The sequence below is a fragment of the Ursus maritimus genome, unplaced genomic scaffold, assembly GCF_017311325.1.
Source record: "Ursus maritimus isolate PB19 unplaced genomic scaffold, ASM1731132v1 scaffold_18, whole genome shotgun sequence".
NCBI lineage: Eukaryota > Metazoa > Chordata > Mammalia > Carnivora > Ursidae > Ursus > Ursus maritimus.
The window spans coordinates 35401026-35423556 of record NW_024424230.1 but is presented as its reverse complement, the minus strand read 5'-3'; the positions used below and the strand labels follow the sequence as shown (position 1 = coordinate 35423556).

General features: G+C 48.1%; 1 protein-coding gene across 3 annotated transcripts in view; it reads left to right on the top strand.

Moving 5' to 3' along the window:
• FHOD3 (formin homology 2 domain containing 3) overlaps window positions 1-22531 on the top strand; it is a 451796-nt gene that overhangs the window by 62422 nt on the left and 366843 nt on the right. For all 3 annotated transcript variants that reach the window (XM_040632587.1, XM_040632586.1, XM_040632585.1), the window contains exon 3: window positions 6684-6748. In XM_040632587.1, coding sequence (XP_040488521.1) covers window positions 6684-6748 — 65 coding nt within the window. The remainder of the gene's footprint in view (window positions 1-6683; window positions 6749-22531) is intronic.

Below are 22531 nucleotides of genomic sequence, written 5' to 3'. Positions count from 1 at the left end.
GGGAATCACTGGATTTTAGAACTGGAAGGGTCCATGCAGGCCAAGCACTCTGAAATCTCATTTCTTTTAGTTAAGGAAACCAAGGCTGGATCCTTTTCCACAGGACAGAGCTGGGCCAGAGAGCCCCCGCCTCTTTTGTGCTTATTTCTATCTCCACTGCCTCCAAAAAAAACCAGTGCCAGTTGAGGGGCACAGAGACCTGTCACCGAAAAGGTGGGGCTTGAAGTTAGCCCTGGAGGGGACAGTGGTTGAGAGGTAGATGGGCGAGAGGGCCGTCAGGGGGAGCGTGGTAGAGCACTTGAGAGCTGCAGGGTGAGATGTGGGGTTGTTGCACGTGGGGTGTGCGTCCCCAAGTGCTGCTGCCTTTGTCTCGGTCACTTAGGGTACTCACCCTTCCCTGCGCTTGGCTCCGTGCAGGCCTGCGCCCGAGGGTCAGCTCTGAAGACAGCTGCTGCTTCTCTCCCAGTTTCCTCTTTGGCTGGGCACTGCTAACTACACCACACCCCCCTGCTGGTCCTCCCAGCGCTGTGTGTGTGGGGGGACGTCGGGAACAACCCTGTGGGGGTGGGGTGGGGAGAGCCTGGCAGCGTGAGGCTGGTGGCTCAGGCCAGGCAGGGCTGGAAAGGGCTGAACCTGTGAAGGTACTTAGAGCCAAATACCCCAGACAAAGCTGCCTAGAAATGCTGGTTTCTACGCGCCTGCTTCAGAAGGTGTGGCTGGGGCCTGGGATCCTGGCCTCTTCAAAAGCTCTTCAGGTGGTCTGCTCTTTGGCTGGGAACTGACAGCACAGGTTTTCCGTGTTGGGGCGGGTACTGCACCCACCTGAGGAACGTTAACAACTTCCCTTCCCGCTCAGCTTCAGACCAATGAAATCAGACCTTGGGGGTGGGCCCAGACGGTGGTGCTTTTTAAAGCCCTCCAGGGCTGCCTGGGAAGGCCAGTCCTGAAAATGCGGCCGGGAGTTGTGCGCGCTGGGCGGACGGTGCGACGGGACGGCTCTCAGTCCCCTCCAGTGCAGGTGAGGAAGCCGGTCTGCAGGGCCCGTTGTGTCCCGAGCCTGCCAGCTTTGCTGTTGACGTGCTTAGGGACACGAGGGGGTTGGGGAGAGCCCTGGTTTGGTTCTAACATGCCTAGCTTCTCAGCCCGTAGCTCGTGAACCCCAGGGAACCATGTGTGTGGGGCCCATGGACCCCCGAGGTTTCTGCATGGTTTGTGGGTACACAGGGTTTTGCGTGGGAGAGCTCGGCAGCAAAGAGCAGAGCCCTGACCTTGCTGGGACGGCCCCTGTTGTTTGAAAATGGCCAGTTTTCGCCCTCACCCGGGGCCAGCGGAAGGGCTTGGTGGGCTGCAGTTTGAGCCTGGCACCCACTGAGAAGACAGGAGACTCTTCGTCTCCTTCGCTGCTTTGCCAGAGGAGCCCCAGACAACACGCCTGCGCTCTCAGCTGGAAGTCCTCACCAAGGAGGAGAAGGAAAAGTTGCGCACTGCTTCCTGTCCACACCCGAACCAGGGTCTCTCAACTTGTCCAGAGCTCCCATTTGTGTATGGCTTGGATTTTCAGGTTCAGTGAGTTTTTAGATTTGGGTTCAAAATGTGGGTGACTTCTCAATGCTGCTAAGTCTAGAAGCAGAGGAGACACAAAGAGGTGAGTGATGAGGTTTCCTTTCCTGTCAGATAGTAAGAAGGGAAAGCTATTCTTTCAAACTTGACCTCTTGGGATGCAAAGAACTCTGAGAATCTGATGGAAGGCTGTGGAACCCCTCGCCGCCTAAAACCTTGCACACGGCCCTGGGCCAGTGCTGGGCTGCCTTAATAACCTGGAGGAAAGCTGCCTAGAAATGCTGGCTTCTAGGCGCCTGCTTCCGGAGGTTTGGCGTGGGGCTCGGGATTCTCGCCTCTTTAAAAGCTCCTCAGGTGGCCTGGTGTTCGGGAACTGACAGCACAGGTTTTCCATGTTGGGGCGGGTACTGCACCCACCTGAGGAACTTCAACTTCCCTTCCCGCTCAGCTTCAGACCAATGAAATCAGAACCTGGGGGTGGGCCTAGGCAGTGGTGCTTTTTAAAGCCCTCCTGGGCTGCCTGGGAAGGAGATGTGTTTAGGAAATCAGGAGAGAATCCACTCCTATGCTGAGTGGACGGTAGGAGCGGAAAGGCTCTGAGTACCTTCAAATGCCAATCACATCACTGAACAAAGATGGCGTCCAGCAGGAATGGGTGAGCTCGGGTGGGCACTGGGCTTTAAGGTGATGGTGGGAGTCAGAAGAGACCTGGCCTGCAAAGGGGGGAGTCCTCCTGGAAGTCCAGTAACAGGGAGGGTGGCGTGAATGGACAGAACTTTGAGCAGGGAGGTTGCTGTCCGATGTGGCCCCCTGTGATCTCAAGCACCTGAGCTTTGGTGGCTGAGGAAGGCGTGGTGGGGGTGGATTGGGGCCTGTGGTGGAGGGGAGGGTGCTGTGGTACTAGTTGACTATGGCAAGAAAAGAGTAAAACGGGCACATGACATCTTTGGAAAAGTAGTGAGCTTTCTGGAGTGGGAGCAATTGGGAGGGAGAGAGCATTTATACAAATGAGGTTACCTTGAACCATACCCAAGGTGTGAGGCACCCAGGTGAGGAATGTTAGTCTGGGACCCAGGTGAAGAGCATCAAAGGCCAGAGAGGCTGGGGTGATTCCTTGGAGGAAGGGAGTTGTAAACCTAAAACTTCTCTTTATTTAGAAAGATTTTGAGACTGAGAGCACACGCAAGCCAGTGCACGAGTTAGAGGGGCAGAGGGGGAGAATCTTCCAGCAGATTCCCCTGCTGGGTCTGGAGCCCAAAATAGGGGTTTGATCCCATGACCCTGAGATCATGACCTGAGCTGAAACCAAGAGCTGCACAGTCAACCCACTGAGCCACTCAGGTACCCCTAAAACTTCTCTTAAAAATGAAGTCTAATTAAAGTGAATAATTAGGGCCATTTGAAGGACGGTATGTTGATAAGGTGCTCTTAGGGGCCCGGCTTATCTCTCTACTTTGCCATCCTTAGGATGTGGCTTCCATCTTTCATGCTTCATCACAGTTCAGATACGGCTGCTCGCTTTCCAGCATCATGTAAGGCAAGAAGGCATGTAGTGGGTAGGGTATACCTTCAACCAAAATGAGCTTGTATCTTGGTGGAATTCAATGTGGGCAGTCCTCCCTGGGACTGGTGGAGCTGCTATAGCATCCTCAAAATGAGGATTCTATCTCTGCATCCAGACTAGTTGTTTTGTTAAATTTTTAAAGATTTTATTTAAAGACTGAGAGAACGTGAGTAGGGGAGAGGGCGGAGGGGGAGTGAGAAGCGGACTCCCTGCTGAGCGCAGAGCCCTACACGCGGCTTGATCTCATGACCCAGAGATCACGACCTGAGCTGAAATCAAGACTTGGACGCTTAACCGACTGAGCTACCCGGGTCCCCCTTTTTATAGATTTAAATAAAACCTAGAACTTCCTGTAATTCTTCTTGAGTTCTTGGCTAACCAAATTAAGTTGATTCTAACTTTTTCTTAATTTGCACCTTAATTTTCTAATGTATGTCCCTTTTGTTAGGTTTTAGTATTGTGGTTATACCAGTTCCCTAAGAATGCCTAGACTCTTGATCCTTTGTAAGCCCTGGAGGAGGTCAGGCCGTCGTCCAGCAATGGGCAGGATGGTGCAGGTGATCATGGAGTCACTCTTTCAGCCTGGGTCTGTCTCTACTAGCCATGTGACTTGCTGCAGTTTCTCCTTTCTACTAGCGTATTCCTCTTCTGCAAAATGGGCACAACAATGGTACCCACATTGAAGGTGGGAGAAACCAGGGATGGGAGATGGAGGACACCTTCTGTGGGCTTAGCTGCCACTCATCACCACTCCTCTCAGCTGAGGCCAGTCCTCTCCTTCGCTAGGAACTCCTGGGTTCTGGGGCCTCCTCTCAGGGAACTTCCATAGCCTGTGGCCCCCAATTCTACACAGGTTTCTTCCATTGTAGGATTTCATGTACAGGGGCATGGGAAAGAGGTAGAATGTTGAAGCAGAGGAATCATAAGTGATAAAACTACAAAAAAGGCCTGCCTTCTGTGGTCTTATAAATTCCCTTAGGGTTTAGGATTACCAGCCAGTTGCCTGCTTTCTCAGTGCATGAGCACAGAAAAGACGCCCCCTCCAAGACGGTGGGCCTACCGTAGCTTCCTTAGGAAGACTGTGCTTGTTTCCGTGCGGGTGCCCGGAATCCCAGACCGCACCACACCACCCCCCCACTGTGAGACTGGAGAATTCTGTGGGAAAACAAGCACTTCCTCAAAATTCGATTTTTTTTTTTTTTGTAGTTGCTTGAAGATAAAAACAGGGCTAGCAATCGGCTGTCTTGAACTTTTCCAGAACTTGAGATGTTCTGAAATCTTTTCCCTGGTCATTCCATTCCCCCCAGCCCCCCATATCCAGGCATCTAAAGCATGTATTTTTGTCTACATGCTTTATTTATTGACTCCTAACTGCTGATAACATGAATTTTACAGAAAATCCTCTAGGTCTGTGGACTCAGGGTTTGCTGTTACTCCTCATTAGGGTCTGGCCTTAACTCATTGGTTCTCTGGTTACTGCTCCAAGCTTGACCTCTGCCCATCTCTGGGTGAAGCTAACACCTGGTGGTTGCCCCCATCCCAGAACACCCCCAAAATCTGTTTAATAATTCAGTTCCATGCACTTAGAACTTTCTAGCATGATCACAAGAATTGAAGGAGGGTCGACACCTGGATTATCCAGAGAAAGATTTTCATGTGTGAAGAAAGTTTTGCAGTCTGTGTTTATAGGAATCCCAGACTTGGGAAGATGGGTCAAGTGTTGTGTATGTGGGGAAAGCTCCTCGAGACCAGTGCCTTGCACACAGCAATCGTAAAACAATCAGATGAACAAAGAATCAGGGAGGGGCTCATGGGGACATGAAGGAGTCCTGAATGCAGCTGCTTACAAGCAGCTGCTGGGCTGGAGGCCACTACATGCTTTTGTAGGACTATGCGAGGGGTTTTCCTTTCCCCTTTGGAAGAGACCTTCTTAAAAGCTGTACTTTCCCCTCTTACCGGGTCTCAAGAATGGGATAGGCTGGTGATGGGTAGTAAGGAAGGTATGTATTGCATGGTGCACTGGGTGTTATATGCAACTAATGAATCATCGAACTTTACATCAAAAACTAGGGATGTACTGTATGGTGACTAACATAATAAAAAATATTATAATTAAAAAAACGAATAAAACTGTTGCAGTGATTACTATGAATTCATAATCACGATATTAGTCATGTGCCCTGGTGAGATTTTTGTTCCTTTCCTTCCAACACAACCCAAAACCAGGAAGGAGAGCACTGCCAGACTGTTCTGGGGGGAGCCCTGATGAGGAGAGAGGAGCTCCCAGTGATGGAAGGGGGCTCAGCCACTGAGAGACCCCATAGGTTATCTGCTGAGGTGCTGGTTGGCTGGCTCCTGCCTTTGTCCAAATCTCAAAGCCTCTGTCACCCCAGGGAGTCAGGACTCCTGTATTCTCCCAATTATTCTCTTAACTGCTGTGTGCCTGGTCCTTCTCTGCACAAGGTGGGCCGAGCCCCACTAGGAGATGAATTGGGGAGGAGGGCCCCTTTTTTCTTTTTTAAAGACTTTATTTGAGAGTGTGAGCACGAGTTGGGGGCAGAGGGAGAAGTGGATTCCCTGCTGAGTGGGGAGCCTGATGCGAGGCTCAATCCCAGGACCCTGAAATCATGACCTGAGCTGAAGTCTGACACTTAACCATCTTGAGCCACTCCTGTCTCCCCGCCCCCCCCAGTTCTGTTTTCTTTCTTTCTTTTTTTTTTAATTTTAATAATGATTTTTTATTATATTATGTTAGTCACCATACAGTACATCCCCGGTTTTCGATGTAAGGCTCGATGATTCATTAGTTGTGTATAACACCCAGTGCTGTTTTCTTAAGTGAGTAGGATGCAAAGTCGTGGTGTAAATTAGCGTTCTTGAGAATAAATGGCCTGTAAGCTCTTTGGTGGATTCCTACCTTCCCGTGAGTGAAGGGTAAAAGCCCTAGTAGTCTTGACTTACTACACAGCAAACCGGCTTTTTGTGATGATTCTGCTGTGTGCCCTTCTATATTCAGAAAATGTAGGGGCGCCTGGGTGGCTCAGTCATTAAGCGTCTGCCTTCGGCTCGGGGCGTATCCCGGAGTCCTGGGATCGAGCCCCACATCGGGCTCCTCCGCTGCGAGACTGCTTCTTCCTCTCCCACTCCCCCTGCTTGTGTTCCCTCTATCGCTGGCTGTCTCTCTCTGTCAAATAAAAGCTTTAAAAAAAATGTAAAAATGGTCAAGCAGATGTGTGTCACTTGATGGGCACAGATTTTACAATTTTCCCAACATGGTCAAGCATGAGTACACACTCAACTCTGTGGATAGAACGAGTTGACCAGGTTTGGTAATAAAATGTGTGTGCCAGCCAACAGGGTCAAACTTCGGTGTCTAATTTTCTGTAAAGCCCTGTGACTTCATGTTATTTCAGGGTAGATTCTCGTTCTGTTTGGTCCCTACTTGTGTAGAGTTTCTGACGTGGGTGTGCCAGAACCTTCAAGCAGATCGACAGCATGTAGGTGTCGTCTTGGCGACCTCCGGGATACCCATGTCTATTTTGTCTTCTGTCTCCATCAGGCGGGGCAAGAAGCACAGCATCATCCTGAGGACACAGCTGTCCGTGAGGGTCCATGCCTGCATCGGTGAGTGACATGTGCAGAAGGGGAGACTTGCCATCTGCCCTCAAGGGATTAAATGTGTGATAAGAAATGTCCTCTAAGCAATAAAATACATAGGGTTACACTGTCTACTTGGGTAAGCCCCTATCCCAGGTTGTTAGTTTCGTGAGGCAATTTCCAGCAACTGTTTCATTCTGACTTCCTTTGCTGCTCTGTGAGTGACGAGAGGGGGAGGGGAGACGGGTTGTTGAGGTTCTTCGTGGGGCAGTGTCCAAGTGAACCTCCCGCTGGTTGAAGTGATCTTCATGTGCCTTCTGGTGGCTTCAGGAAGCTCCCTGTAGGGCCGTGGGGGTTGAGGCTCCAGGCTGGGGTCAGGTGATAAAAAGGGACTTCTCAGGTCCGTGGAGGATGGGGCGTACATGGATACAGACAATATGGTGTCAAGGGGATGTATTTGTGGTTCGGAATGGTTTGTGAGTGGTCACACAGGGACCCCACTGGGGCCATTCCTGCAGCCATTTTCCTGTACCTATTGGTTTCCCTACCTACATGTGTGGGTTGAACGGCAATGAAAGCAGTTATTGATGTGAAGTAAAGCATTTTTATGTGAAGCATATCTAAAACTGGCCTGGTTTCCTCCTGGCGTTGGGCTAAGTTGAGGCAAATATCTAGTGTCCTAAAAAGAAGAAGAGAATTAAAATTCACTTTCGACATGGAAGTTTTCCCTATCTGAGTCATTCTGCTTTTATTATAGGTTGTGGTCTTAATTCAGGCCTCTTGTTAAGAGAGCACAGGTAGTCATGTTGAGGCCCAGTTCATACCTGGAGTGTGGGGACGGAGTGGAGTGGAAAGGATTGTTTCCGGTGCCTTCCCTGCTTCCCTGTTGGAGACCCAGGGATGGGGTGAGGAGGTGGCTGAACGTGGAGGGGAAGCTGTGTAATTATAGGTCATGTGTTATTAAATATGTGAGGCCGTAAGCACGTCCAGTGACGATCTCTGTGTGGGCAGAGAGGAATTGTAGAGCAGACTCCCCAGCCTCAGAGTGGGAGGGACCCTAATCTTGTTGGAGACATAGTGAGATCTGTAGAACCTTCAGCAGTGACTGTTCACCTCTCAACTGCCGGTGGTACTGAGTGACCATGAACTATGTACTGTAAAAACATACACTCTATATTTAATCATTTGCTTTTTAAATTACCTGCATTACACTTTTTCCTGTTGTTTCATATATATAAATCATGTCTACCTGAAGAAAATGCCTGTGACCTGTGACTTTGGGTAACCCCACCTTCCCCCCACATCCAGATCTGGAGCAAATTCCAGTATGTAATGTGCTGAATACTGTTGAAGTTAACTATTGGTTGAAGTATAGCTGATAACCTGTAGAGATTTGGGACACGAGGATGAATTGGTATTTCCCAAGGTAGTAAGGCAATGGAAAGCAGATTAACACTAAAATAGGCTAGATCAGAATCCTAATGAACTAATTCCTTTTATGTAAATTCACTTTTTGTGAATAAATATTTCAAGTACAGGAGTTTTTTTTTTTTAAACCAGCTTCTATATTATTGACTTGCTGCATTAACTTAGGTATTCTATAGTCTCATGTAACATATGTACCACGTAAAACACACAACTTCTCCCCATAGCATGCTGAGCGCCAGCAGCCCGTCTTACACTCTCCCGGGACACGCAGTCCTTCCTGCTGGAGGGGTTGAGCTGGGTGCTAACAGAATCAGGGTGTTTGTTCCCAAACCTTCTTAATGCCAGGTGTACTTGGTATTGGAATGAAGTAATTGAATGAAGTGGTAGGTGAATATCATATATACTGATTAAACAGGAGTATAAAAGGTCAGTGCTTTGAAACTTTACAGGCTATTTTGGACAAGATTCAAAATTGGTTACTAAAGCATTAGTCAACATAGGTGGGTTGCAACAACTATAAAAGTTGGAATATTGCAAAAAATCTAGACGGGCTATAGTCTTCACAAGTGTCTGTTCTTGCTTGACTTCACTGAAACTGAGATTGGAAATCCCAGACCACATCAGTGGAGGGGTTCATGAAAGCAGGTCCACAGAGAATTCTAGTAAGTAGACCCTTATTTAAAGAAACGTCGTAGCTTGAAAGTGGGTGTGAAGGTGTGTGTCGTTATCATGCTGGATGCCCAGTGTCTCATCACAGGCAAAACCAGCATGATCAGGTCTTATAGCTGCACATTAAAATAAAGTCTTAAGGTGTTTATTACTTCAAAAGGATTTTGTGCTTTAATTAGTTCTCACCATTCATTACCCCAGCCCTAATTATGTTGGATGGGAGGTTTTGACTGTATAAATTAATCAGTACCCAAGAAGGCAAAGTTTTTCCTGTGTACTAAAAAAAACCTTCTTTCTTGTCCCATTTCCTATTATTCGCAAGATCTGGAATAGATTTATTATAATAGCACTAAATATTATCCTTTGGTTATGTATAGAAAATGGAATGTATGTATAGAAAATGGAATCGTATGTATAAAGTACCAACCCCCATTGTGACATATTCTTTCCCTTTCCAAATGGCAATATTAGATGAGGTTTCTTTGGGATATAAAACCCAAACCTGGAACAATCTTCAGCCGAAATGACGAAAGAAAACATGACAAGAGGGGAGAAAACCTTTTTTACATCAGTTGGTTGAGTCCTCATTTCTTTTCCAGATGACTTCCCCTCCTTGCCATATAAGCAATGGTTGAACTATTACAGGCTTTGGACAATCACCGTTCCCTTACCGCTGACACCATACGCCATTTCCCCAATGACCCCTTTCCCACCACGCGATTGGACTGGAAGGGTCCAGAATCAGTTTGGGCTCATGGGTTGAAAATGCTATCAAGTAAGTTTCTCCAAAATGTTTTTTTCACCCATTCCTGCTTTTATTAAGTATAGGAATGTTTAGAATCCAGGACTGCATGTTGATAATTGGAAGTGACATGCTGTTGGAATTCTCCAGTGTTAACTTTGGAACTCTGGACCCAATTGGGACAAGAGTGGAGTCTTTATGGTCCGCAACCAAACAGACCTCACAAAAGGTGAAGGCCATCGGGCACTGCTTTGAAGGTCATGGCTGGTAGCCGACACAGGCCTTTTCTGATAGCGCGCCAGAGCTGAAGCAGGAAGTTGGAATGAGATCTCGGGATGGAGATGCTCTTCTCCACTGTAATTTTTATTTCTTTGCACGGTTTTGAGTATGACCACTTGATGTAACATTGTAGCAGACAATGCATGATTCGCCTTCCAAATCTAGCTTCAGTCCCTCAGAAAAACCAGTGGTCATGTTGTAGGCATGAACTTAGATATGGATGGAAAAAAAATCTGACAGGCATGTAAAGTCTGCATTTTTATGAGGTTAGCTAGAGAAAATAAATTTTTTGGTCTCTGCAAGTGATCCTATTTCCAGACACCAGAAAAATGTTCAGAGGGCCAACTGGCTCTGATGACTCAATCTCATCTTGAAGAGAAACGGAGTGGAAGAATTGTAGGGGTGAGGGATGGAACTGAGGATTTAAAAACAAAAAAGATTTGAAGTTGTTAGGATCCTAAAGGTAATATCTGAGTGTTTTCTACTGGCTTGCTTTGAAGGCATTTTGTTGGACTTAAAACCTCTGTGCTCAGTTTTTTGGACTAGACCTTGTCTTCTCATTAAGAGAATAAACTCTGTCCAGTGATTGTCTGTGGCCCATAAGGTGGACACTTTCAAGTATCCAGCATTGAGTTAAAAGGATAAATTGGCTGAAGGTTGCAAAGTGTCATTTCTGATGGCAGTTGTGAAGGACAACTGGGTACGAAGGGTTTTTAGAGTAGAGGTATTTCCCCCCCAAACCTAGGAGATGAGATCTGCCCATGAAGATACAGATGAGGTAGGCAGAAACTGGCAAGGTGACTAATCTCTCTGTTAGGTTAGTCTCCTCACTCGTTAAAGGTCAAATCCCAGAGAGGACCCTTGTAGAGACCAGAAAATCACACGAGAAGGCGGCTTCACCCATTGATGCAAAAAATCCATGTGCAGCAACACAAACAACAGAACAAGGCATCAGATATCATTTGCTGAGACTTCTTCTCCCCTGACCTAAGTCATGCAGCTCTGCTTTGAACTATACTGTCCCAGTGAAGAGACAAATGACAAAGGGGGGTGGGAAGGGTGGCATTTCAAGAAGAACCTTCTAGTGCAGGAGTGACTGAGGGGATTCATGACCCCTGACTGCACCCTACTCCCCACCCCCACCCATACATTTTTGTTTTCCAATCCTTTCCTCAGGCTCTGCCTTCTTAGGCCTGTGGATCAGCCTGGCTTGTACCAACCTCTTCCACCTTGCCAAGCTTTCTGACTGGGCCCAGCACCACGTCCCCTGCTTTGAGCGTCTTTCCCCCTCCATGTTAAGTTTGAGTTGGACTTTTATGTGGCTGAGCTCTCCTGCCCCTGCAGGGAGGCCTCCCCCCTACTTTTTTTTGATGTTGCACTTGCCCCTCAGGTGGGTTGTTATGTGACACTGGGTTTTGGACTGTTAATTGGATTCCAACGTGGTCCTCCCTACCTCTTGACTCTGGAATGCCCATGAAAACTACAGGTTTCCTTCTACAAACTGCAAAATGTATTTTTGACCTTCTTGGGCTTCATAGCATCTGGGTGGTATTTCTAAATTAGCTAATCAAGAAGAGGAGCTCCTTAGCACGGGGTGGGGGGGCGCACGCGTGGCAGCAACAACACTGAGACACTGGAGGCCTGTGTGGTAGCTTGGGGGTCCTGCCCCTCTGGGCACTGGGAGGGGGAGTGGGTCCACACAGATGCTGCTGGCCCTATGTTGTCTGAGGTGGCGGGCCCCCATGCATCCACTGGATCACCATGGAAACCATAACCTAGGCTGTTGTGACCAGAACCACCCCCACAATCCCTCTTTCCCCTCCTGGCCCCCCCTGCCCTGCTGTGTCTGATTCCAAGTGTTGGGCCTGGGCTTCTTGCTGACTCTGCTCTGCATTTCCCCAGCTTCTGCTCTTATCCTGCCTCCGTGGTCTTGAGACAGGGGCAGGGTTTCCTCCTGCCCTGTTTGTGGATGTCACGATGGCCAAACTCCGTGTCCTGGCTATGTCCTTCCCTAGTGGGGTTAGGCATAGTGGGTCACATTTCCAATTTTCTGTCCTTTGATGTAGGGATCCATCCCTTATCCCCACCTTTCTGTAGAGACCTGAGTGACTGGCTATGGCCTTGGCACAAATTGGGCTCAGGTTTGAAATCCTGCGTCTCCCTTTGTAGCAGGAGACTTTTAGTACTCATATATATTGTTAAACCTCCCTTTAATATCCCATCAACTCTGTGACCCTTTTTTTACCTACAGTTCTGTTCTCTAGGTGAAAACAGGCTCTCTGGGCTAATCAGATAAACACCTCCCATCATCTGTTTACTATTAACCTACCTCAGCTCCCAGGTGCAGACCCCACAGAATGTCCACATGTCTAGAAGGCCACTCAGTGTGGGCTGGGAGAGGCTAGCCTGTCAGCCTCTCAGCTCTGTGTAGGTGGCTACCTCTACTTATGGCCAAACAGTGATTGACAGATGTGCCCTCGCCACCAGCCCCCAAGGGAGAAAGCATATGGGGAAGCACGTGGAACATTCCACTAGATGGTTAAACTGCCCAGAGTCTGGAGTTTAAATGCTGATGGCTATTCAGTACTGTCACACCTGTCCACACAGGCTGTAATCTTAGAGGACAGTATATAGATAGGTCAGGAATGATTTGTTGCCAGGAATTAAAAGTACAATTAGAGAATGAATTTAAAAAATGACTCGACCATCGACAAACAAACATAAATACAGAAAGTGAATAAAGAAAAGGAGACACACACCTATGAGAGAATTAGCATGAGAACCTTCCAGATGCAGCTGGAAACTCAGGTCAGCTATGGGAATTAAGAGGAAGGAAAAATGAACAAATGTGGATTGACCCATAGGAAAGAAACATTTATCCAGGGTCTCTTAAGGCAGTTTGACTTCACATTTGTGCGCTTACCTCTCCCCTTGACTTTATTTAAGTAATTCATTCTTTGCCTCTTTAGGACTTTGTTACGTTTTACCTCCGAAGAGTTTAGATTGTTGAATGATAATTGAGGCTTGCCTTGGAACCATTATTGATGTTTACTTTGCCCTGTCGTAATAATTGCTTCTATCCTTAACAAGGACCATGACATTCCTCCAGAGTCCAGAAATACTCTGGAGAAGGTAGTCCTAGTGGGGGGGACACCTGTCGTAGATGTTCCAACTTTAAACCACGTGCTGGCTGCTAGACTCCAAAGTTGCTGTCCAGCAGAACCTTTAGTTTTATCCAGAAAACAACCCCTGGTAAAGAAAGCACCATGCTTTCGAAGGAATTCTCGAGTGTCGCTGTAAATGATTTCTACTTGCAGGTCTGAGCTGCCTGAGGCATGTGACGCAAGCTCCAGTGATGGGCTTGCTGCACTGAGGCTCCCCCCCACCCCCCATGAAGGAACAGCATCATTTTTTGTCATGGAGCGATAAGGGTATGTTAGGAAGCAAAGTGATTGGTTACTAGAAATTTTGGTATCCAGAGGGCATGGGAGCTGAAAAGTAAGACGGATGGCTTGCATATACCTTGCCACAAGGGGGTTCCTCAATGATTAGATGTGTACCCATGTGTTTTTCAGGTCTTGCTGAGGGACTTAGAAAAAATGGGCTCTGGGGTGGGGATTCTTGGCGCATTTTACCGATTCCTGTTGCGTTAGAAATACCAAATGGGAACTATTTTAACTTGGGAATCAAAACACATGGAAAGCATTAGTAGTTCAACACATGCAGCCAGTTGAATATTTAATTCGAAGGAGGTTAAAAAAAAAAAGGTGTTTGGGAATTGGTTATAAGTGCTGCAGTCTCAAGTTCAGATGCCAGAGTGGTAGCGACAGAATAGCAAAAGGAGAAAACAAAAAAGGTTAGCAGAATTGGAATCTCGTTAGTTTAATTGGAAAGAAGAAAACAGGGGTGCCTGGGTGGCTCCGTCGGTGAAGTGTCTGCCTTCGGCTCAGGTCATGATCTCAGGGTCCTGGGATGGAGTCGCACGTCAGGCTTATCCTTCTTCTTCTCCCCTCCCATCTTTTCTTTTTTTTTTTTTTTTTTGAAAAATAATTTTTTATTATGTTAGTCACCATACAGTATATCCTAGTTTTTGGTGTAGCGTTCCATGATTCATTGTTTGCATATAACACCCAGTGCTCCATGTAATATGTGCCCTCCTCAATACCCATCACCAGGCTAACCTATCCCCCACCCACCTCCCCTCTGAAGCCCTCAGTTTGTTTCCCAGAGTCCATAGTCTCTCATGGTCCATTCCCCCATCTGTTTATCCCCCCTTCATTCTTCCCTTCCTTCTCCTACTGATCTTTCTGCTATTTCTTATGTTCCATAAATGAGTGAAACCATATGATAATTGTCGTTCTCTGCTTGACTTATTTCACTTAGCATAATCTCCTCCAGTCCTGTCCATGTTGCTGCAAATGTTGGGTAATCGTTCTTTCTGATGGCTGAGTATATATGGATCACATCTTCTTAATCCAGTCATCTGTTGAAGGGCATCTCGGCTCCTTCCACAGTTCCTCCCATCTATCCCTCCCCCTACTCTTGTGTGCTCTCTGTCTCAAATAAAATAAAAAAAAAAACAACAAAATGAAAACATTGGTAATTGTACTGAAAGGTAATGTGGTTTATTTCTATCCTAGTAACTGGACTGTGATGGTGTGGGCAGAAGCAGGGTGCATTTTCAGGGATTTAGGGAAATCTTTGTGCGACAAGGTCTAGCATTTGGCATGTAGTTGATATTTCAATAATTTCTTAGCCTTTTAAAAAGATTCTACTTTAGATTCAATAGTTAGCTTACTACCACTCTAAAAATTAGATAATGTATCTGCAAGTATTTCAAGTTGTAAAATGCCATGAAGACAGTTTGAGAAGAATTCTAAATTGTAGACTATTTACCTTGGCCATTTTAATTTTTAATTTGTTAAAAAAGATTTTATTTGAGAGTGAGAGAGTGTGAATATCTGAAGCGCGATGTGGGGCTCTATTCCACAACTGAGATCATGACCTGAGCCAAAACCAAGAGTCAGATGCTCAAATGACGGAGCCACCCAAGTGCCCCCTACGTTGGGCATTTAAAAAAACCAAAGTAATGTGAATCATGTTCAGGGAGCGGCACCTTTGCAGTTGGGTCCTTTCCACCCTTGGTTTCATGGACTCTCATTAGCCATGGGAGGGGCTGAGAGAGTAAAGCTTGAATTTCTCAATTCTCCAACTAGTGCTCTTTGTGCTGGCCTGTTCCTCTGCTCTTTAGGGCATTTATATGGTCTTTAGCCCTTTAGGGCATTTATATGGTCTTTAGCCCTTTTCTAGATATGTGATTGTAGAGCCCAGTGCGACCCTTCAGGTCCATAAAGTCTGAAGTTCTGCCCAAATCTCTAAATCTTTCAAAACATCTTCCTGAAGTGAGGTTTCACCATCCTTCAAAGGATGGTTTTGGAGTTCTGGTGTGGTTCACAGATGGCCCTAGGGGAAAGTTAATCAGCTGAGAAAAATGGATTTCACCCTTCAAGAGCTGACTGTGTTTAGTTATGCAGTTGAAATCTCTTTTTTTCCAAGCCGGGGTGCTGACTGCTGTAGAAGGAGCTAGAGCTTCCACATCCCTTCCAGGCTTCCATCCTGCCTGGCTGGACATGGCTTCTCATTTTGGGCTTCAAGTGGGGAAGACCTGGAAACGAAGGCTCTTGACTGATCAGAACTACATGCTGTCAGCTCTGGCTTTAGGAGCTGTCCGAAAGGAACACAGGGGTTTGAGGCTGGAGGCTGTGAGTCCTCCTGCTGTCGCTTTGGAGGTCTGGTCCTTATCTGGGAAGATCTAGGAGGTAGGGGTTTTGTTCCAGGTAGCAGTTAGCTCTTGAGCATTTGAAGGTGGACTGTTTTGTGTCCAGCCCACAGAAGCAGACCCTAAAGTATTTGATTGAGGAAAGCCACCGTGCTGGTGATTTATGATAAATATTTGACCTTCATCCTGTTTTTGGCACAGAGCTCCTAAAACACTTGAAATTCCTTAAGTGATAAGAGCAACAAAGGCGCCTTTTGTTAGGTTAATGAGGTGACTTGGTCCCCACCTTAAGGATGGTGGTGGGTTAGAACCAGCCATGTGATGGGAGAGTTAGAACTTTCAGTCCTATCCCTGACCTCTTAGCCATTGGCAAGTGATTCAATCAATCATGCCAAAAATGAAGCCTCCTTAAAAACCCAAGAAAATAGGGTTCAGAGAACTTCCTGGTTGGTGAACACAGGAAGATTCGGGGAGAGAACACGGAAGGGCCATACCCCTTTTTCTCTTGCCCTATGCATCATTTCCATTTAAGTTACATCCTTTTATAATAAACTAGTAGTTTATTAGTAGAATGTTTGAGTTCTGTGGGGTGCTCTATCAAATTAATCAAACCCAAGGAGGGATTCATTGGAACCTCTGATCAAAAGCTGGTAGATCAGAAGGACAGGTGACAACCTGGATTTGTGATTGGCATCTGAAGGTGGTGGGCAGTCTTGGAAGACTGAGCGCTTAACCTGCGGCATGTGATGTTATCTACAGGGAGTGTCAGAATTGAGTTGAATTGTAGGGCACCCAGTTGGTGTCTAATGCTTGGTGGTGTGGGAAAGCCTACCCACACAGATGTTGCAATTTGGTCCAGGAACCCAAAAGATCTGCTAAAAGGTTCATGGTACTGATGCATGTTTAATTTATTTACTTGAGAAATGAATTTGGTATTTTCTTAGGAAGGAGAATAAAAGGCAGTAAGTAGAATGTGAAAGTAAATAGTAACAAATCTGTGGACGTGGGTGGAATGCCATTTTAAAGCGTTTCCAGGAGAGCTCTGGGTTCTGTGGGGGTGCTGTGTGGATCCGGAATGCAGGGCCTGACACGGCTTGTGGCCTGGGTGGCCCGCATGTATGCCAGAGCCATGTGACTGGGGCCTGGGGCCTCCATCGCTACCTCCCCTGCCTTCAACCTTGTGAGGTCTGTCTGCGTATTTGTAATGGTGAGGACAGGGGGGCCCTGGTGCCTCCCTCCTGGCAGTGCTGTGAGCATTTATGGAGACAGTGTGTGTACAGGCGAGCACTGCCCGGCGTGCGCTACCTCGAGCCAATGGTGGTAAACGCATCATCTTCCTCATCACAGCTTTGTGTTTCGTTGCTTTACAAATTGTCAGATCGAAGTTGAAATGGGATCAGCCACTGGTTCTCAAAGTACTTGAAGAGTGTCTGATGTGTTTAGAGACACAACTGACTTGTATGGTGACTAACATAACATAATAAAAAATTAAGAAGAAAACTGATGTGGATGAAATGCAAGGCTTGCCTCCCATGCTTGAAGGGCCTTCCTTATCCAGAACTGGATATCCGAATTGTATTAGGGTAAGACATGTAAAACCCGTATAATGCTCAACCGGTGTGTTTACGGTATGATTCAGCTGCTCCCCGTTTCTGCTCGGTGGACAGATTGGAAACTGCAGGTCGGTAGGGTTCTATTAACATTTTACTTGATGCGATAGAATGGAGTTGGCCACCCCGAGTCCGTGATTCCTGTGTAACTGGTGGCATTGGGGTCTTTTTGTGGTGATCTTCTCTTCAGTTACCCTGGTTTTGATGCATTTTAGAATACTCCAGTGTTGGCAAGCATCAAATAATCAGCATGTGTGCTGAAAAACTCTAATTTTGACTGAAATTAAGTGGGTTTTGTGAGTGTGAAGGCAGTTTGATGCTCCCCTTCTGTGTTCCCCAGCAGTGTCCTCCTGAAGGGACCGCCGACATGGAGGGTGACGCCGAGAACTTGCTCAGGCACTACACGAGACGGTTGGGTACATGAAAGGAGTGAAAACACCATAATGTCACACCAAGTGCTAGTTACATTGTGTAGTTTTAAAGTGGAAAAATGATGTTCTAAGCACTATAAAACTAGTCAAAATATTCTGTATGGGTTGATATTTACAGAACGGTCAGATAAGCTGTTCAAATTGCACCAAAAAAAAAAAAAGAATCTGTATGTTTTGTCTACAGCTACTCTAGTGATGGTAAACTGGGACACATAAATAACCTATCACAGCAATTGTCAGCTGGCTTTGTATCCGGAGGATTTTTTTTAGGCCTTGTTTGGCCCAGGGTACCTTAAAAAGCTCCCACCATGTCATGTGTCGGTGTCTCTTCAGCCTCCCGTTCTGCACCTTGAGGGCTGGGGTTGCTGAGGGTGGGGATGGGCTGACCAGGCGCTTCTTCCCTTCACCGGGAGGGCCCTCGGAAGCCACCAGGAAGCAAAGCAGGGTGCCACGGAGCACTTCACACTTCATCAGAAAGCTGTAAAACCAATTCCCAGCCCACTGGGGACTTAAAAAGGAGCTCCACAGAGCTGTCCTCCCTGGGAACTGCCAAGGCCCATGTGAGTCACTGATGAGATTCATGCTGTGGATTTTTTTCCTCTTCCTCTTTCTTTCTTTCCTTTTCCTTTTTTTTTCTTTTTTAATGGAAGATGGTAGATTCTAGAAGTGAGGAATGTCTGTTGGGATGGCCTCACAGACTGCCTGGAACGGCTGAGGCCAGGCTTCTCCGGGGTGGTGGCGGGCGGATGTGTTCACGGCAGGTATCGGGATGGTGATCGTCAGAGGGCAGCTCGGTCTTGGGGTTCTAGTCGCAGCCCTGCCTTTCCTTGGCTGTCCTCCAAGGTTTGGAGTGCAGTCCTTTCTGGGATTGACTGCAGGCCTGGCCTTCGTCAGGGCTCTTAGGGAGTGCCAGGCTGTGGCTGCTGGCTCGGGGGCTTAGGGAACACAGCCTGCAGAGTCCACCCCACTCACGGCCCGGCCGGCTACCGCAGACTTGGGCCTTGTGGGGAGGACTTGTGAGGACTCCAAATGAGGTTGTCCCTAGGATCCAAGGATAAATATTTAACACATACCAGCATATATACATGTATTTTATAGAACCCTCCTTTGGCATGTTTTCGTTTTACTTAAACAAATGAGGAGGCAAAATAAATAAAAAAAATAAAAAGCAGATGCTCTGGCGCAGTCCTGCTGAGGTGTGGGCGCCCCGCCTGTAGTGGAGGGTGCTGGTTCCTCTTCAGGGGTGTCCTAGTTGAGGGGAGAAGGTGGGTGAGGGAAGAGCAGTGATAGGCGGGATCCGAATTCTGGAACCGGCATAGTCAGGCGGCTAGGCCCGGGGCATGGCACCAGCTTCCCCAGGAACGGAGACCCTCACGCTTCCCTTCGGAACCGCTGAAGGCACTGATGAGCCATGCGCTGTCTTAGGTCAAGGACCTGCCATCTGGTTGCCCTGTGCGATTCTCATGAACATGGGCTTCGTGGCTGCTGCCGCCAAGAGTCAGCAGCGTCTGGTGGGGGGTTGGAAAACATCACTGTCCTTTATGCGACTGTAATGTTGGACCTGGTTAGCTCTCCACCTGACTTGGGAAAGAGCTCTTCAACACTTATTAAATGCCTCCTGGATGCCACCACCGTGTTAAGTGCTAGAAAGGAAATAGGCATGAGGCTTTTCCATCCGCACTCCTGATTCTAACTAGAAGCTGTGGACTTGCAGGCTCCAGCTCTCCTGGAGTTCAGGAGCTGCCGTCGAGATCTGTGCTGGGTCCACTGGATACTGAACTTGGTCCCACATCCATCTCCTGTTCCTCACCCCCGTCGGAAGGACTCTGGCTCCCCAGCCCCTGGTGCCCCAGTGTCTTTAGCATTGGGACACTGACCGTTCGTCTCTCCTCCAGTTGGGTGATCTGTGTCCTGTGATCCTTAAGGCCGGGATGGAGGACCTTCTTCTCTCTCAGGGTGGAAGGGTAAAGAGGCCTCTAAGAAGGAGTTGGATTTCTAGGAGCCAATCATAGAACTGCCCTGAGCCTCTGTTTCCCCACCTGATCTTGGGGATGGAATTCAATTCAAAGTAGGAGAATTTCCCATACACGTTGAAAATACATTTTTTTGGTCTCTTTGATAGTATGGTTACACTGAGCTTTCTCTTGAATCTTACCTTTATTGTTCTCCAAGGAAGTTTGCTCATAAAATTCTAATTATACTCTTCATTTCTCCTGATCCTGTGTACAGAATCTGACTGATAAGACGGTTAAACTAGATGTGTCAAGCTAAGCAGAGATAAAACAAACCCCCAGTGCCCCCATGTGCCTCCCAGGTCCGTTGTTAGATAGAAACGAAGTGGACAAAATGTGTTTTGGGGACCAGAGCTCAGCCCCCCGAAAAGGCCCAGGATGTCCGAAGGGAACAGGCAGCCCTTCATTCCCGCCTGAAGCCGCAAGGTGCATTGCTGTTTCTCTTTCCTTACTCCTTGAGGAGTGTAACAGTCCCAGACTCAAGAATTGAAGAACTCCTCTCCTTGTTTCCTAATGAACGTACACGGTTACTGGTTATTGTCCTTTCCTGGAGCAGTGATTTTTTTTTTTTTTTTTAAATCCTAGCTCCCTGTACATGTTGGCCCTAGGATGATGGGGTATGGATTTTTATTTTCCTCCAATACGGGTACATCTTAGGGGAATCTTTGAACCCTGCTTTTCCCATGTGCAGTGGGAGCTGGGAATTCTATCGGCTCCTCGGGGCACTGAGGCTGCCCTCACTCCTGCCAGGGAAAGATGGGTGGGCCTGGGCGAGGGCAGTCATCCAGTGAGGCCCAGCCTCTCCCTTTCCTTGGAGTGTCCTCTTGTGAGGATCTTCAAGATCTTTGCTTGGCCATGGGCGAGCAGCCTGTCCCCATAGCGGGCCTGGGGTCATTCCCTGAACTACGAGGAAGCCTGTCTGGCCATGGGTGGGAGGCCAGTTCTCTCCTGGGTGGCATCGAAGGGAAGGCATCAGTGTGGCCGGTGTGCCTCTGAACTCAGGAGGGAGAGACTGCAGCGTGATCTGTGGACCCCCGGAGCCCCACACAGCAATTCTCTGTATGTGAGGCTCAGCAGTTGGGGTTGTGGGTACTTTAGCTCGACCCCTTCTCCCACAGGCATAGAGCGCCGTTGCCAAGCAGCTTAGAGATGAGCTGTGTGCTCAGCAGGAAGGGGTGATGTGTCCGGAGCAGAGCGGACAGACAGCTGCCTCTGCCTTTCTTGCCTCTGCAGTGTTTCCAGCTTGCAGCAGCGTGGCTGCGCCAGGCTAAATTAAAACTGGAGGTGCCCCGAGCTTTCTGCTTTTTAAGGCTAGAGTATTTGAGGTTAAAGAGAGGGAGTGAGTCTAAAATAAACTGTGACTCTGTTGGGGGTGTGCAGCCAGATGCTCTCTTGGTGCTTGCTGTTCTAGAAGCGATGGTGCCTGTTCCAGGCTGGGGTCTGGTTCTGACCTGCGTGATGTTCATTGTCCCCAGTTCAGCCTGTGTTGATTTTTTTTTTTTCTGGGAGCACATTTTCTTCTTAGAAATTTTTGGCCAACACTTCTTTAACGAGAGATTTAGGACCTCATGTTCTAACTTCCGGCTGGGCATATCAAGGCGTGACCCAGACATGGTTTTGAGATGAGTGCGTGTGTGGCAGACTTGCTGTAGAAAGTCCCTTTGTGAGCAACTGATGTAACAGGACACATTCAGTGATGGTGGTGGTTCCGTTAGGCCTGGCGTGATTCTCCGCTCAGCATTCGGAGGGGAAAGCGGGAAGCTCGGCTGTCAAGCTCTGAGACCTGGAGTAATCTGGAACAGAATTGATGGAAGCAGGGATTGCAAAATTTGGGAAATAAGGACAGGACCACATTGATCGATACCCCGTCACCCGTGAATGATCAGGAGGCCACCTCTGGGTGGGAAGTGACACTGCTTTAGCTTTCTTTCCTCCTGCCTGTGAAAGGGGCCCTGAGTACTGACCAAGGAGTGACGGTTGTGTGCACTGGGAGATCAGGAATTGGAGGGCAAAGAGCCCAAGAACTTGAGTTGTAGTCATTAGTCAGGGTTCTGTTTCTGATGCTGGAGCATCTTCCCGTGAGCAGAAGGCTGAGTTTCATGTGCAGATGCCAGTGCTCCTGGGAGGGGATGCTTTGGGTGGAGGCCTGACGTATGCCGAGCCTTTCCATGGCCTGGGTTTGGAGGACCTTAGAGGCACTTGGCATGTGAGTACCTGCTTTTGAGGGAGAGGGCTCATGCAACAGGTGGAGAGGTCATTTTGCCAGGGGTTGGCCCTCGTCCCATACAAGCACCAGGGTCCCTGCATCTGAAGGGGTGCTCTTGGGTGCTTGGGAGCCCAGATGGGGATCCATCCATCATCCACGTTGGCCGCTCTTGCCCAGGGAAGCTTCTTCACAACAGTAGTGGGTTCTACAGGGGATACTGTGGAAATGGCACATTCAGGGAATTGGAGCTCTGGCAAGTTCAAGGCCTCCAACCCCAGGGGCATGTCCTGGGCCTAGGAAGTCCTGAGACATGCCGGGGTAGTGGAGCCTTGGCTCTACCACTGAGCAGCAGGTGACCTTGAGCAGGTGACTTTCTCGTAAAGCGGTGGTCATCATTCTGTGCATGTCATGGGGTGGTTGGGGATCTGGGTAAGATGCCTTCTGTCCTGCCCCTCCAGCTTTGGCTCTGCAGGGCTGCTGGGGACCTGTCACACAGGCCACAGAGCCCCATGACTCTGTGCCCTCCACTTTTTGACTCCTAGTGAGACATTTGGGCTTGGCTCACATACCCCGCCACACCACAAGGAAAATGATGGGTGGCCTTCTGCGTCCCCCACGGGTGAGATGGGACATATGGAGTGCTTTTCACAGCCC